Source organism: Mercenaria mercenaria, chromosome 8, assembly GCF_021730395.1.
Source record: "Mercenaria mercenaria strain notata chromosome 8, MADL_Memer_1, whole genome shotgun sequence".
Classification (NCBI taxonomy): domain Eukaryota; kingdom Metazoa; phylum Mollusca; class Bivalvia; order Venerida; family Veneridae; genus Mercenaria; species Mercenaria mercenaria.
This window is the reverse complement of record NC_069368.1, coordinates 41,878,937-41,896,100: the sequence shown is the minus strand read 5'-3', so window position 1 is coordinate 41,896,100 and position 17,164 is coordinate 41,878,937. Positions and strand designations below refer to the sequence as shown.

Below are 17,164 nucleotides of genomic sequence, written 5' to 3'. Positions count from 1 at the left end.
TTGGTGATGAGCTAGCTTTTCACTGACGGGATTTGTGTGGCACTGAAACGTTACAAATGGTGGCAGCGGTGGGATAAAGTCAACTGCCGGACTGGAGTTGCCTTACCCATGTATTTCCTAGGCCAAATCTCGGGACGAGATTTCTCGGAGGGGAAAGTAATGTAACGATTACTGAATGCATAAAGGGAAGTAATTCCATTAATATGCAAATTTGTAAACCTGTCAATTGTCATTGGAGTAAGATGACAGTATAGATGCACATTAAATCACCTTTGGTGATGAGCTAGCTTTTCACCGACGGGATTTGTGTGGCACTAAACGTTACACTGATAATACACAGACTGCAAGCGTCAGTCACTACAACCGTTAGTATTGTCAATAGTTGAAGTTATAGATATTTTGTTTACCCTTTTAATTAGAATGTGCGGTGTACAAAAAAAAAAACAGGCCCTAAAAGTACTCATTTGCATGATCAATAGCAAAAGTCAGAACGTAAATGTATTTTACTTTTTATGATTAAATAAGATGACTTGTATGGTTTTGTTCAGGCCTGTTATTCAAGTCAGCAAATAATTTCTGATAACTGTTTATATACTTGACAAGAAAAAATTTGCAGATGCTTTTGTTATGTCTGTTACATTTTGATAGTTTGCTAAATAAACAAACTTAACGTCCATCTGTCTGAAACAAAACAAAAGCCTATGTATGTGTGTGTTGGGTGAAAAAAAATCAGTATAAAATACACGGTCATGAAATGGTAAGTCCAAATAAAACTCAGAGTCGCACATCTTCATATGCTGAATGTCATTTCAATGAAGCTATGTGCATGTGTCGGCGGGGTTGTCAAATTGCAACGGATACTTCAGCATGTATTTTTTTGTACGCATTCAATCTCCGTGTGAATGGGACTATTTTTTAGTATTTTCTAAGGGATTTTAATTTCACAAAAAGGTTCGTTTGAGTCTTTTGGAATATCATGGTGTTACGTCATTTGCCACTCCAATACAAAAAGAACCATTGAATTATGCATACATATCTGGGGAAATGACGAATGTATTTTTAGCGAGAAAAGCACGTTTTACATTTATTAAAGTTAATTAAGCCTACAGTTTCAAATCAAGTTTGCCTGTCTGTTTGTAATTTAATATTACCGTATTTTCGTATGTTTATTGCGAACACACCGACCATGATAAATAAGGAATAAGTTCAGCTTCAGAGATGGACTTATACACTTTATGCTGTTTGTGTGTTGTTGTTGTTTTTTTTGTTGTTGTTGTTGTTGTTGTTGTTGTTATTGCTGTTGTTTTGTTGTTGTTGTTGATGTTGTTGTTGTTTCATTTTGTTCGAAAGGTTTTGTAATTAAAAATGTATAATTTATACTGTTGAAAACACCTTCAGATTAGTTACATGTACATTAGGTATTTAAGCAATAAAAGTGTGGATGAAAAAGTGCATTTTTTTCTCATCAGGCTTTAAACCGTTCTAGATTAAAGACAATATGCCGAATCCAGCCGCCATGTTTTAACACTATACACACTCGTTTCCTTATAAGTAAAACGTCACCAATTAAACACACATTTAGCAAAAATAATTTTTAAATGAGTTGCGAATTTTGAAATGCATTATTTTATAGTTACGCAAACCTTTTGGCAGATAAGAGTGCTTGATTTGTATATAATGGTTACTTATGGCAACGGGTGAAACAAATCTAAATAAAGAACCTACGCTCCAGTTTGACATGTAAATAGATTTTGATCTCAATTTACAAATATTATAACCGGTACATTGAGTGTGACCGAAGTTAGAATCAGAATATATACATACTGCACTACATAATACGGATCAATATTTTTAAATTCTTCCATACCTTTCATTGTCCACCGGTTAAGAAATTTAAAAGGAGTTGTTTATGATCTACATTTAGAACTTTAACCAGTTTTATTTACTGACTACGATAAAAATATCCATTGAGAAAGTTTAAAATAATTAATGGTTCTGTGTATTTGTAAACCGACACATTTTAATTGAATATGGGAAAGGAAATATTCCAAGTGATTTTAGACAATCAGAATGCAGTTTTCTATCCAGGCCAGAACGTATCCGGAAGAGTGGACCTTGAACTTTTTGACGAATTGAAAGTAACAGGTCAGTATTTAAAGAACGTTTAATTCAACTATAACATTATTTCGCGAAGACTGGATGAAATTTTGAGGCCAAAGCTGTTTCTAACGGGCTATATATTCTGCATTTAATAAAAAAAACTTAAGTGTTTTTTTTTTTTTTTGTTGTTTTTTCTTAAACTTGTTTTTCTTGTGACAACGACTTTGTTTGTTAAGTGTTAACACTGGACATTATTTCATACACAGGCGGGCACGTGTGTCGAACTGCTGACCTTACGCAGGCCAGCTTGATGACCTCTTTACATGAAAGATCAGTTTTAATTGGACATTACAGTTATATCTATATCATGTCATACATAATATAACGTTATCTCTATGCGATTATATTTTAACACATTCTTTTTGTATACAATTACAGTGTTCAGGTGTTAAATAGCCTTCACAATCGGCTTGTAAATTTTTAATGTAAGCAATATTATGCTATATTTTTGTTCTCTCTGGCGTAATATTAGCCAATTGAAGTCAATATTCCTGCATGTGTTTGTCTCCCACTTGGCGAATGGTGACGTTATGCTTTTTTTCAACTCATCAGTCAGGTTACAACGGTGTTCCGTTTGGACCATCGAGATTTTTATTCCTGAAACCATACCTCGAAAGTCTAAATCACGAAACTACGACGATGAAAGTCGAAACCACGATGGGGAAAGTCGAAATCACGATTGCGAAACACGAAACTGAGATGATGAAACTATGATCGAGATCACGAAACAATGATGATGAAAACGCGATAATATTTCGCATTTTCACCACCATGGTTTTGTGTTTTCATGGTTTCGACTTTAACCATCGAACTTTTCACTTCAGACTTTCATCATCGGAATCGTAATTTCGATCGCGAATGTCGAACCCACGATGATCATGAAAGTCGACACTACAAAGTTGAAAGTCGAATCTACGATGAGAAAAGTCGAAATCATGAAACTACTATGATGAAAACATCAAACCTCGATGGTGAAAAACGTGAAATGATATCGCGTTTTCATCATTTCAACTTTCACCGTCGTAGTTTCGCCTTTATCATAGTAGTTTCATGATTTCGACTTTTGAGATATGGGGTTCAGAAATAAAAATATCGATGGTCCAAACCGAACACCGCAAGTTACAGAAGTTGTACTATAAACCGATTTCTCCTGTTGTATAATACGTTTCAATATTGTCTTCTATTTACTTTTTCAAATATCTCTAAATTGAATATCCCTATATAAGAAGAAGGTTATTGTGAATCTGGCTTTGATATCATCTATCACGGTTGACTATATACTGAGCTGTTTCATGTATTCGTATGACGACAACCGAAAATTTCTTGCTGAATATAGCTGTTTAATATATGTGTAAGACGTCAACCGAAAATCTGTGTTCTGTTACAATATCAAATGTCTTTTCTGCCTCCGGTTTGTTGGTGAGAATATTAATCTTGACCACTAAGGTAATTCGACATACAAAGCGTCAATATCTTTGTTGACGTCTTCGTCCGAATGTACACAGAAATGCTGAGTGAATGAACGAAATTCTATGAATGATATATATAAATAATTTCACGAGGCCAATTTGCACAAAAATGCTGACACAGAAGCTCTGTGTGGAATCGCCTTAGCAATCAAGATATACTCTGTGAAGGCTAAGTTAAACCAATGTTGTTTTTATATAGGTTCCTACATCTTAATAAAAAAAACAGTCTACCTTTGTCACAGTTTACCTGTGTCAATAAAATTATCCTTTTGACAAATAAAATGATAATGTCTTCATACATTTTTGTAACAGTAAATAATGACCTTATATCTGGAAGGGGGCAGTATTTCTGTATTGTACTGACTATTTTCAGTTGTCATGAATAGGACAAAAAACCTTTAAGATAAAATGCTGTTAGTATTTGTCTTGGACTGTCCCAGCAAATAAAATGCCAACCTATACCATTGTCTTTATCACCCCTATACTGTTTTGTAAGTCCTGTAACCAACGGCATTTAGTTTAGTATGAAAGAGATTAATTCACGACGTCGTTTCGAAAAACGAAAACTATATGGAAGAGATTATTTTCGACACTGCTCTGTGAAAGAGATTGAGTGGCGGCATCTCTCTGGAGAACAAAATCTTTGTAAATAAGATTGTTCCGGGATGTTTTTAGAGACAAAAGCTGTGAAAGAGATTGTTTCGCGACGTAGTTTTAAAGAACGAAAACTGTTAGGCGACGTCATTTTGATAGGAATTTACTTTTCTCATTGGCTTGACGAATTTTCCTGTGTTGTAGACAATGCTAATTCATATTCTTATTTTTTCACTAATTTCAGCTATCAACTTGAGTTTTAAAGGTTATGCAAACGTACATTGGACAGAAAGATCTGGCGGGAAACACAAACACACACGGCATTACAGCAGTAATGAAACGTACTTTAACAATACTGTGTGCTTGTTCAGTGGGAAACGTAAGTAAAAATATTGTTCATTTTGTAAACAACTAAGTTTTAGACCCAAATTGTGCGTTATATCAGATATGCCATGTGTGTGTATAGACTTTTGACTGTTTTCGTTAGAATATATCGATTTCTGTTACCTTTTACATTTGATGATTTTTACATTTATTTATTTTGTTTTCTGCAAACAGTAAATTGACAGTTAATTATTTTTCTACTTATCTACAATAATTGTTCATTTTTGAAACATGTAACATTTTGTTTTCTTAATATGCAGCTCATTCATCGCATTGTTCTGTCTTGTATTTTGGTATGTCTTGACTTTGTGGACAATTAGAAATTTATTCTTTTCAGACGGAGACAGTGTCAAACTACAAGCCGGTAAATACAGTTACCCGTTCAATTTTCAGCTGCCGCCAGGGGTACCGTCATCGTACGAGGCGACTATAGGCCGAGTTCGATACTTTATACAGTCAGACATCGACATCCCCTGGGCGTTTGACAAACACACGAGGAGAATGATCACGGTTGTAAACCTGCTTGACTTAAACACAGTTCCAAATGCAATGGTAAGTTTCAGTCCAAAATGATCCGCGAGAAATAACCTACTTTATTATATACCAATATAAATTCTGTCAAAAAAATCAGCTTGTTTTTCACAATTAAAGATGAACAGGCAGAAAAACATCCGTATTGTATCTTTTAAATTCCGTATTGTACCTTCCGTATTGTACCTATCGGATATTTTCATTAATATGCATGACCTGACACAGTTCTATAAATAGCGCACATAAAAACTTCACTTAGTTCTATTTTAATATCGATAAATACCGAAGAATAACAAAACAACAAACAAAAGGTAGAGGTATAAAAGGGTCATTATAACAGTAGCTAGATCTGGGATTTTGGGCGCCTCGTGAGATCCGACCTTGCAAAATCCACGAGAGCCGAATACAGCATCCCAGATTGATCTACTGTTATTATAACCCTATTGTACTGACATTCAACTAAAATCGACTGTCGGAAAGGTCAACTACGGTCACTGGTACGTCGTAATCCATGATATTTGCCTTTTACCCAAGCCTGTTTATAGGGTCTGATAATTAAACGTCGGCGAATGTAAACAGATGTATGAAAATAAACACATAAATTTACATAAAACCTCTGGAAGTTAATATGAATCTCGCATGTTGTTTTATAGTCTGGCTAGTTGTTTTAGTACTGTTGACTTACTCCTAAATAAACATGAAATCTGTCTTCAGTGTGAACGGAGGTACTCTGATAGGTTATACAATCGGTATATTTTAAAAGACAGTAGATCGGTGGAGAATAAATGGTTTGTTGACATGGATGTTGTTATATACATGTTTTCCATGCTATAAGAAGTTATTTTTGGCGGGCAAAGTAGCGGTTCTGCTGTGATGTATAATGAAAGACTATTAAGCTGAGCACTGTTTGTAAGTAACAGATTTGTCTTACGTTTGTTTAATAACAAAAAATGATGCGGCTATTTTTAACTTATAGAATGGCGCTACAAAATCCGACCAGAAGACATTGTGTTGCTTGTGTTGTGAGTCGGACCCGATATGTGCAATGATCGCGGTGGATCGTACTGGCTATGTGCCAGGAGAGGCCATCGTATTCAGGTCTGAAATCAACAACAAGAGTGACAGAGAGATGACTTGCAGCAAGGCAAAGCTTATCATGGTACTTAAAGCGTTTAATCTCTACCCTGCTGAATTTCTATAATGGACTGGTCTATTATTTAATTTTGGCAGTACCATTTATTATTTCATGGGGTGTCCACTGAAAATGTACTGACTGAATAGCGAACAGTGCAGACGATGACCAGCCTTAGTGTTAAAGGACTTTTTTCATGTTAGTAAGTCATCCAGCTTGCTGACGGAAGGTCGGTGATTCAACTTAGGTTTACCCCTGTGCCTAAAATAATGCATGAAGGGGACCCCGTGGGTCCTCCTCCATCATAATGAGTGGAAAATCTACCATGTGACCTATAATAGTGCCGGTGTGACATAAGTCCCATCCCCCCAACCCCCATCCCCCTCAAAAGATACCAAAATTTAAATGGTAATATGTAATGAGTTTACGAAAGTTGTTGCAAATTAGTCGGTGATCTGAATGTCACCTTAATAGAGGAGTGACATTTCATTGTTCCTTCTCTTGAGAAGGAACATTTAGCGTTGGTAAGTCACACTTGACTGAGCAAACCGACCTTGAGAGCTGTTGTCATTACAAGTTGGCCAATCAAACTCCGTGACCTTAGAAATAACCTCTGACGTTAAAATTATTCTTTCCTAATTTAGGCGACACTCTGACTGAACGCACTCCGCGGATTACATATCACTAAACCCGAGGATGGAAAAGTCGCTTTGTTAAAAACATGTCAAACATCCTGTTTGTCACAAAGGTTAACATACGTAGTTACCTTCGAATGCATGGTCAATATGTGAAAACAAACCCCATTGCGATCCTCTGATTATGCCGAGACTACGGCAGTCGTCATATTTATCTCCCCAGCATCCAGTCTAGACACATACTGTTGGAAACTGTACCAGTTAAAGTAAACCGCCCAGTGGGATATCAGCCGCAACCGGGAATCGAACCCGGAACGCTGGCGTTGTAGTCCAACCTGCTAACCACTGCGTAACTGACTCCCTGATTAAACGGGAGGCGGGGGGATACGGAATGTCAAAAAGATAGATCTGTTCTTGCCCTTGAGTCCGATCTCGGGGTTCCACACACTGATGACCAATATTTAAAACAGACATTGCAACCAAACTTTTACAAGATGATCATTTTATATTTCTATAGATGTGTCCTAGAAGGAACTTATGCTTTGCTTTAACTTGTAATATATTTGGATCGAGTGCCAAAAAAGGAAGACGATTTATATAGGAGAACAAACGAGGTTGCATATATATGGAGTACTTTAAATTATCGATGTTTTCTTAGGACGGGAAATATAATTACAAAATTTTATACTGTTGATAAGCTCATAGCATGTAGCTTAATGTTTCTGTAATATATGTATGATGTTAGCAAAATCTGTGAATTTTGATACGAAATGTCTGTAGTAGTTCTTAATTTCAGCAAGTGCGGTATCATGCTACAACGAAGACAAGAAATGTCAATAATATCGTTAATCAAACGGCGCACGGGAAAATTGAGGGCGGAGGCACAGACGTATGGATGAATGAGAAACTCCATATCCCGGCCGTACCTCCATCTTACCTACAGGGATGCAACATCATAGATATCAGATATTATATGACGGTTGGTAAAATGACTTATTTCCTACGTTGACTGATCGTGGCCATCTCTGAATTTAGCTGTGTTATAGGTAGAGCGCAGATCTGCGGATCGTGGGATCGTGAGTTCGGTCCCTTGGCTGGGCATAATTTTGTTCTCCGTGACGATTTGATAAAAAACATTGTGACTGAAATCATTCATACTCCGCCTCTGATTCATGTGGGAACGTTGGCAGTTACTTGCGGAGAACACGTTTGTATTGATACAGAATCTAAGGTGGACGGATAGCTCAGTGGTTTGCACACTGGCCTTCCAGTCCTGAGGTCGGGGGTTCGATCCCCGGCAGCTACTCGGGAATTTTCAGAAACGCTTTTCAGTGTTTCCCACCCAACTAGAGGTGTACTGGTCAGGAACCCAGGCAATCCTTGCGTGTATCAGTGCTATACACTGGGCACGTTAAAGAACCAGACTGTCTATTCGCAACGAGCTAGGCTAAGTTAACCGGACAAGCTTGTATTTGATTTCTGATCTCTCTGTCGTTGGGGCTTTGTCTCACTCTGTCCCTCTGGTCAGATCGCTCTGTGTCTGTACTAGTAGAGGATGAATTATGCGCCCTGTGTGGCTGCATTTGAACTATGTAAAGCGCCTTTGAACGTAAAATTGATCATGAAAAGGGCGCTATATAAATCCTAGATTATAGGCTGATCACTACCAAATAGAATGTAAGCCTCCGCTGGTCTAGTCACAAGTAGTCCAATATAAATAGTACTGATCTTTTTTCCTTTCCTAGTGCATTTTCTCGGCAGCAACGTGCTTACTTTTACTCTACCGCGTTTCAGTATGTATCACTTTACATTCTATTGAAATCGGCATGTTCCTATCGCATGCTAGGTAAAAATGGCGGCGTAAGAATTTAATGACCAGTAAAGAGAAATTGAAAGAAGCGAAAAGTAGTAAATTCAGCGGGTTGTATTTAACGAACTGTAGTTTTCTTATATAAAAGTTAACATCCCCTTTTCTTTTTGTTTTTCTAAAGTAGCGATCTAGTTCTTTATGGGAATATAAGTCTCTGAAAAGCTGATATGCTAGAAAATGTCGAAAAACCGTTATGAAGTAAGTGGATTTTATATGAAATAAAGAACAGCTGGATTTAGTGGTGTTCAGCCTATAAGGGGCAATACATGGTATTTTCTGAAACTCCTCGAAAATGATTGGAAATGCAATTAATCTATTTTTTATGATGTAAAACGGTAACAAATGACTGAAAACTGTTAAATTTCTTGTGTTTCTGGAATTTAGATCGAATTTTCGACCAGGTGGTTCTATTTTGGTTCGTTTTAGAACCTAGTAGATGTCTTTTCTCGCATTTTTGCACTTCAATTGTCTGTATATTATTGAAATTAGCATGTTTCTGAATGAAAATGACAAACATCGTAACGATTAAATGAATTTTAAATGAAAACTCCACGAATAAGGTAAAAAAAAATGAATTACTGCTTGCACAGGGCTAAATTTCGCGTAATTTTGAGGATGGGGGTGGCCTGTAATGAATTGTCATTTCTCTAGATTTTCTCAATATTCTGCACCAAAACTAAGCAGAATCATTGTAAAACAGGTGTACCTTGAGAATGAATGCAAATTCATGGAAAGACTAAATAAAAATTTTCTCTTATAGGCTGATCACTACCAAATAGAATGTAAGCCTCCGCTGGTCTAGTCACAAGTAGTCCAATATAAATAGTACTGATCTTTTTTCCTTTCCTAGTGCATTTTCTCGGCAGCAACGTGCTTACTTTTACTCTACCGCGTTTCAGTATGTATCACTTTACATTCTATTGAAATCGGCATGTTCCTATCGCATGCTAGGTAAAAATGGCGGCGTAAGAATTTAATGACCAGTAAAGAGAAATTGAAAGAAGCGAAAAGTAGTAAATTCAGCGGGTTGTATTTAACGAACTGTAGTTTTCTTATATAAAAGTTAACATCCCCTTTTCTTTTTGTTTTTCTAAAGTAGCGATCTAGTTCTTTATGGGAATATAAGTCTCTGAAAATCTGATATGCTAGAAAATGTCGAAAAACCGTTATGAAGTAAGTAGATTTTATATGAAATAAAGAACAGCTGGATTTAGTGGTGTTCAGCCTTATAGTATAATAATAATAATATAATCTAGGAACACTGTTTCGGTTCATTGCCCGCCGTTACAAAAAGGAAATACTGTTGATAAACGGTGTTAAAGCAGCATGCCTCCAGATTGTTCGACAACAACAAAAAATACATTTTTTAGATATCTTGAAATAAATGCTATATTTCTTAAGAGGGCTTTAAAACTTAATTATTTGCAAATTTTATGTTGCGGAGAGAATTTGCTGTTTTTACTACTTTTTACGCAATCTGACTAAAGTACATCTCCTATTACGCTACGCATAGGATCTGAAAACGACCTATTCATTGCCTCGTTCTGACGGCCCTTTCACTAGCCAATCAGAGCCTAGCTTACAACATCTTGCAAATCTACCTGTAGCATTTTACAATTCTTATATCGTAATGTATCAGATAGCCGGTTAGCTCAGTCGGTAGGCCACTTGCTTTGTAAGCGAGGGGTCCCGGGTTCGAGTCCTAGAATAACTGCATATTCTTCTTACTCTTTGACAATCGAACAAGTCGTCTGATTGGATAACATAAAAATAGCAATAATGGAAATCCAAGATATACAGAAGACGAATGTGAATGGGTCGTTCTCAGATCTTCGTTTAGAAGATCAAGTACTTCAGTCAGATTGACTTTTTACGATGAAAATCGAAAAGCGTTTGTCACGCTTACTCCAGGTAAACTGTTTCGATTATAAATATCTATAGTTTTAAGTCATTGTTCACTACTTCAGCTATAGCGCTATTGGTTACGACGACGGGAAAATGTCTTTATTGCCGCGGCGGTCCGGGTTTCGATTCCTGGCGCGGTCATACTTTTTCTTGATTTGGAACTTTTAAAATACTTTAGAAACAAAAAGTCATATTCAAGTGTTCATAATATGACCAAACTTCAATTTGAAAGAAAGTTTATTTTTTAGCCAAATCTGGAGACATGCTGCCTTAAAACCAAAACAAACAAAAAAAATATAGAGAGAGAATAATGACATGGCCCAGTTCAAAATCAATATTATCCTAAGTATTCGTGGTTAAAAGCTTTATTTCAAGTTAGCTAATTGTCATTTTACGAAGATTATTCATTAAATTCGTTGAAATTTTCTACCCTACTAGTAGAGTCTTGCGAAAACTTTTACTTGTACTGTATGGGTATAACAGGTACACGCGAGCTGGACATGAAATGTTCTTTAAAGACTTAGTTTCATAATAACAGTATTTTCTTTAGATTATGATGGAGGTTAGTTTTGCTGAAAATGCCGATGAACTATGAATAAAATACACATGCTGTGATGATCTTTTTCTTTAACTTCGATATACTTTTTCTTTCAGATGACAGTTGATCCTTCGGGTCTGGGTTTCGATCTTAATGTACCAGTTGAGGTTGTGGTCGGCAGTATACCGTTGGCTTCCATAGCCCAACAACATGGTATGACGCTTCCTCCACCACCACCGCCACAAGATCCATCCCTTCCACCACCCCCACCGGGTGCACCGCAAGGTCTCTACACTGATTCCGCAATGCCCTCGAACCTACGTAAGTAAACAGTATTCTAATGATTGAAAGAACGAACCTGTGGACTCTCAGGTTCAATATTCTAGCATTTTTTTTCGGGAATATTCGTCGGGTTTTTGTCTGATAAATTCAACCAATAGTCACGTTGCTGCTCCATAACAGCCAAAATTTTAAAAAAATCCAAATATAAACTATGATTTTCTAGCCTCAGACGAAAGAAAAGAAATATCATTTTCTATACAAATTATCAGGGATGCGATTCGATTAATGTTGATATAGATATATTTCACCATTACAAGACAATCCGCTAACCATCCTAAGAATCGCAAAGTCATATAAATAACTTATTGTAATTTAAAAATATTTCAGCCCAAGCAACATTGGCTGAGAGTGCAATGGGTCGGGTCAGCACACGGGAAGAAGGAGATACTGATGAAACTCAAGGAAATACAAACTTTGCTCCGGTGTATACTTATTATAACTGGGACAAACCGGACCCTGCTAATACATTCACAGTACAGATGGATGAAGGGGACACAGTTAACTGATTCGTACTTTTAGTACAGTTATATATTTTCTGAAAGTAGTTTTCATATTTGAAAGTAAGTGATTATATAGCAGAGGCTACTTTTGTTGATATGACTGTTATAACATCCCTTCGGGAGCGAATACATCTCAATTCTTTCCAGCTAGACAAATTTCTTAGTAAACTCACATCTCCAGAGCGTCGAAGATATTGCTCTACCCGCTTGGATTGCACAATATTATATTCACGTTTGATTACAAAGCTTTGTAATGAGCGTCCTAAATAAAACACATTTTTGTTGATATTCTTGCAACTACGTTTTTTCTTGGAAACACATTTCATCGCAACGAGTGAGTTCTTCCTTTCACAAAATAATTTAAATCTCTGATTGCCCAGAGCTTATCGGCAATAAAACAGATGACATGATAATAGTTTATTTGAAATAACAATTTGGTAGAGTTATACGTCCAATCTTTTTGCCGTTTTGCAAGTCCTCTTTTCACAGACGACAACAGTTGCATGATGAGTGAGGACAAAAATCGATCAGTAATGCTTGCCACAACTTAGGAAATGAGAGAAAAAAGCAACCATAAAAACAAATAAGACTGTAGTAGATGTCAGGTTTTAATAATTATAGTCTATATGCCATGTGGATATTTTTTAACCTTCACCCTGCTAAATTTCTAAAATGGACTGGTCTATCATTCAATTTGGGCAGTACCACTTAGTATTCAAAGTGGTGTTCACTGAAAATGTACTTACTGAATAGCGAACAGCCTGCATGGATGATCTTGGTCTGCACTGGTCGCAAAGGCAGAATCACTTGCCGTCAGCAGGCCAAAGGTTAATTCCATGCAGAATCTGGATATTACGATATAGTAGCCGACCTCTGTCATTTCGTTTTGACATGTTGGCGCATTTGGTTTGGCAACAAGCCAACACGCCAGACGACAAATAAGGTATTGGCGCACTAAATTGTTGTTAGGCTCGCAGAACGAAATAGCTGGAATCGGCCACCATATCAGTGGTTGGTATCACGCGATGTATAAAGGTCTCCAGACACGGGTATCCGCGTAGATGACAACAGTTCTAAACGACTTGGTGTCATTGTCTATCGGAAACTATACAACTCAGACTAGTTCCTGAACTTACAGTCTAATCACCATCTTGACAGCAAACGTTCAGTAGCAAGTACACTATGAGAAGGATAAAGAAGGCCGATTAACATGCGGCCGGACAGGATGCTTGTTACCACCAAGAAGAAAGATAAGAACGAGAAAGTTTAGTCACAGAAAAAGGACAGGAAGTTGAATGTGCAACAGGGTCTCACAGGAAGTGTTGCAAAATCTAAATATCACAACTGTCCTTTGAAATGCTAGAAAAATATTTGTGTACATCTCTTCTTTACTTCGAAACTACTAGTTTGATCTCTTTAACACTTGCATAAGAAGTTGGATGATGTTTGAGCAAGAAACAACAATTTAAACAAATATTTTCGTCCTTCACAAGCTGAACTGTTACTCTACATTATAGTTTTACGCTGGCTAGAATAAAGGTCTTCGTAATGGATGCTTACACTTAGATGATTAGTCAATGTTAGCATAAATAAAAGCGCTTGTTAGATGCTATACGATAAAGAACAAATAAATATTATCTTCAAGGTTTCGTAAATACACTTTCATTTTAGCTACAATGGACCACTGCATGCATTGTCGGCGACACCTACACAATAGTGTAATTCAATTTAATTACATGCAATGCATTTCAGTGTCAACATTTAACGTTGTAAAGCGGGTAGGGCGCCAGAAACAAAAACTCTTTCAGGTTGTGATATTTGAAAGAACAACAGTTTTTTGTGTTTGTTTATTTTTTACAGTTATTTTATTGTAGTTTGACATTTCGAATTATTTCATTTTCAAATTTGAATAATAGCTCTGTATGGCAATTATGCTGCATTGGCTATAAGAGATAGAATATTCATAATTACTGTATTTTTAACCATTTTGTGTCGAGCTGAGTGCCACTATTCTAATATAAACATATTCTTACTAAGGTGATTCAAAGGTTTCTGACAATAGTTTTACTGTAAGAAAACAACAAACTGTAGAGACAGTCTCAATCAAAAACCTCGAAGCATTGTCCCCACTCCATCGTTTCGGTAACTCGTCGATTCCGGTTGCTAGGCAACCAGAGAGATAAGTCAAACCTGCTTTGCCACGCAGTCTTTTAACTCGTTTAAGTAGTCAAAGCGGAATTTATAATTGTGGAAAAAGCCGTCAAATCAGAGGAGTATGGCGGGTGTCGCTGTATTTTCCAGTCATATTTGTCAATTACCGATGTCACGTACTCAGATTTATGCTGTGTTGCGTTGCCAAAAAGCAGTACCGGTTCCGCTTCGTTCTGGGCGTAATAATTTCTATAAAACAGGGACATAATCTACCTTCGCATATGCGACAATTGCTAGCTGTATTATGTCCCTTGTTCTTTACGAACAAAGATATGGAAAGTCATGTTTTATCTATACCGTCTATTTCAAGGCGATTTAGTTCATTTGCAATATTAAAATAAGTGCTTTTCTATAATGGACGCAACTTGACCCCGATGGTTGACCTTTGTATTATAATACATAATGAGGCAAAATCTATTATTGAAAAGGAATGTTGAAAAAACAGGAGCTACACGAGAAAATGGAAATATCAATTTGTGTAAATATAAATTAGTGTATTGAAAAGTTCTAACTGATCAAATTTAAGTATACATACTTTGACACTGCACTGTATACACATTAATTCCACATAAATATACACGGCTACCCTAAGCACCCTTTAATTATTTCTACAATGAAATAATCGATATGAAATAATCAGCCTAAGGTCAACCATCGCGGTCAAGTTGCGACTACTATACCCTAGTCTGGCTACCGACTAGATAATCTTTTTTTTTTTTAGAAAAAAATAATTCTTTTATAGATTTTGACTTCATCAGTCTTGGCTCTGATTATCTATGTTTTGAGAATAAAAGGGACATAATGATACATAATGATACAAAATTTGTATTGCCTCAGGAGTTATCTCCTGTGAACAAAACATAGGGTCTGAACACAGACTAACTATACCCATGTAATCATGCTTAACATCTATTTGGAGTGCTGTTTCATCTGTTTTAATCATAAAATGATGTACAGCCTTATTGAACTTTAATTAAAATTTTGAAGGCACACATCAAAATTTTGTGACATGGCTCCCCATGTATAAAAATCACCCCGTTGGATACAATGGATCACTCGTAAGTGTTCCCACCATTCAATTTATACTTTAAAATTTCTACCTCGGACGGGCAGCAGAATGACTATTTACTGCAGACCCTGTATATTACATATTGGAGACACCAAATGGAAACTTGGGACGGTTGCAGTGGTCCAGTGGTAACACTGTCAGACTACGGCACCAGGGGTCGTGAGTTTGAGCCCTCGCTCCTCCAGCTAAACATTACTAACATTGGGATAAGAGTCCCGTGTATGGATGCTTTACATCTGGCGCGTTAGAGAACCAGGGAAGCTTCTGAAATTGGAGCGTGCTTCTTCTGTATCTTGCACTATCCTCCTACTAACATTACTAATAGTCTTTCTGGAGGGGTCGCCCATATGGGTAAACAGTTGCGATTATAAATAAACTTACGTACACGCACACAATGGAAACTTGTGACAGAATTTCTTTTCATGCCCCTTATATGTAAGGTATTGCAAAACACCGTGACTGTTCACGTGTGCGAATATTTTATATTCACGCTCTTTTCTACTCTACTGTTTATAATACGAATGAATAAAATAATTTTAATAATAATAATAACAAAGTTCTTCATCAGAATAAAACTTAACAGAATTTAGACAACATATGGATAGGTCTGTAACCTAAATTTAGCAGATACTGAGCGTATTGAATCGAAATATTTTTATATGTAAAACATCTTACATCATCAATTTTCATGTTAATGCAGCATAGTAGACGTATGGACGTTTTGTGTGTTTTTTATATAATTTTCTTCGTTCAAAGAACGAATTAGAAGGAAATTGTTTTCCCTCAAGTGTAATTTAGTTACCAGTTTGCACGTTATTTGCGGTAATTGTATTGTGTGTTTTTTAGTCATTCAGCTTTGGGTAACCGACCGGTTAACACAGACAGTTTTTACATTAAAAATGTAGATACTACGAAATCACGAATACATAAGTATTATGTTGATGATGTGCATTATGATTATTAATATTATTAATTTTATGATGATAGATATTGGTGTATTATTTAATCAGCCACGACTGTGTATTCATCCGGTCACCCGTGAGCCACATTTACAAATTACAAATTGAATTTGCAATGTAAGTTGTGTTGTATTCTAATTTGATATAGTTTGGTGACGTTGAATTAAGGGAACTCATTTTAATTATAGTTGAAACTGGTTACCCAGTTCAATATAGGCCTACAGGACTTCCAGACGTTTAACAGAGGGGGGGGGGGGGGGGGGGGGGGGGGGGGGGAGGGTTACCACTTCGAGATATGATCGATTACTCGTGTGTTACCATACAGTAAGTTTTAAGATTTACCGCCCGTAGACAAACTGCGCTGGCCGTTCTATTCGTTCTCAACCAGATGTTTTACATATACATAACTTAAATTAAATTCTCATTACGAAAACGTTTAAATGTTATGGGGCATCATAAATTCTGGTATAATGTGTGGTGATTACAACATATTACATTTATAAACTATTAAAATGGTTAATGGGGAATAAGTATGAGGCCATTTATCTTAATATGAATATTTATATATAATATTTTTTTTGGAAAAGTTGAATTCTATTCCTGGCGGGTTACTGGTACTCGAGTTAGAGCCTCAGAAAAATAAAGATCATTGAATCTTTTTGTAGACAGACTGTCCGAACCTCAAACATATCCAAGCTACTGGATTTGAAACAAGTTCAATAATTTCATATTGGGTAAACAGAGATACGGTATTCTAGGGCTAAGCCCAAGTGATTTATTACCATTTTTGACGCCTCAGTCATGCTTTATCTTTGTTTCACGCCGTGTTATTGCACCTCTTCAAATATTTAAACCCTTTTCAAAC

General features: G+C 36.4%; 1 protein-coding gene across 1 annotated transcript; it reads left to right on the top strand.

Annotated features, from left to right (window-relative positions):
* The first annotated feature begins 1,823 nt into the window (after positions 1-1,823).
* Positions 1,824-16,326, top strand: LOC123566520 (arrestin domain-containing protein 3-like). The gene is made up of 7 exons (XM_045360698.2): positions 1,824-2,145; positions 4,468-4,602; positions 4,945-5,159; positions 6,115-6,297; positions 7,702-7,884; positions 11,335-11,539; positions 11,888-16,326. Exons 1-7 carry the CDS (start codon positions 2,031-2,033, stop codon positions 12,064-12,066), a joined length of 1,215 nt encoding a protein of 404 aa, XP_045216633.2. The 5' UTR covers positions 1,824-2,030; the 3' UTR covers positions 12,067-16,326.
* The last annotated feature ends 838 nt before the right edge of the window (positions 16,327-17,164 follow it).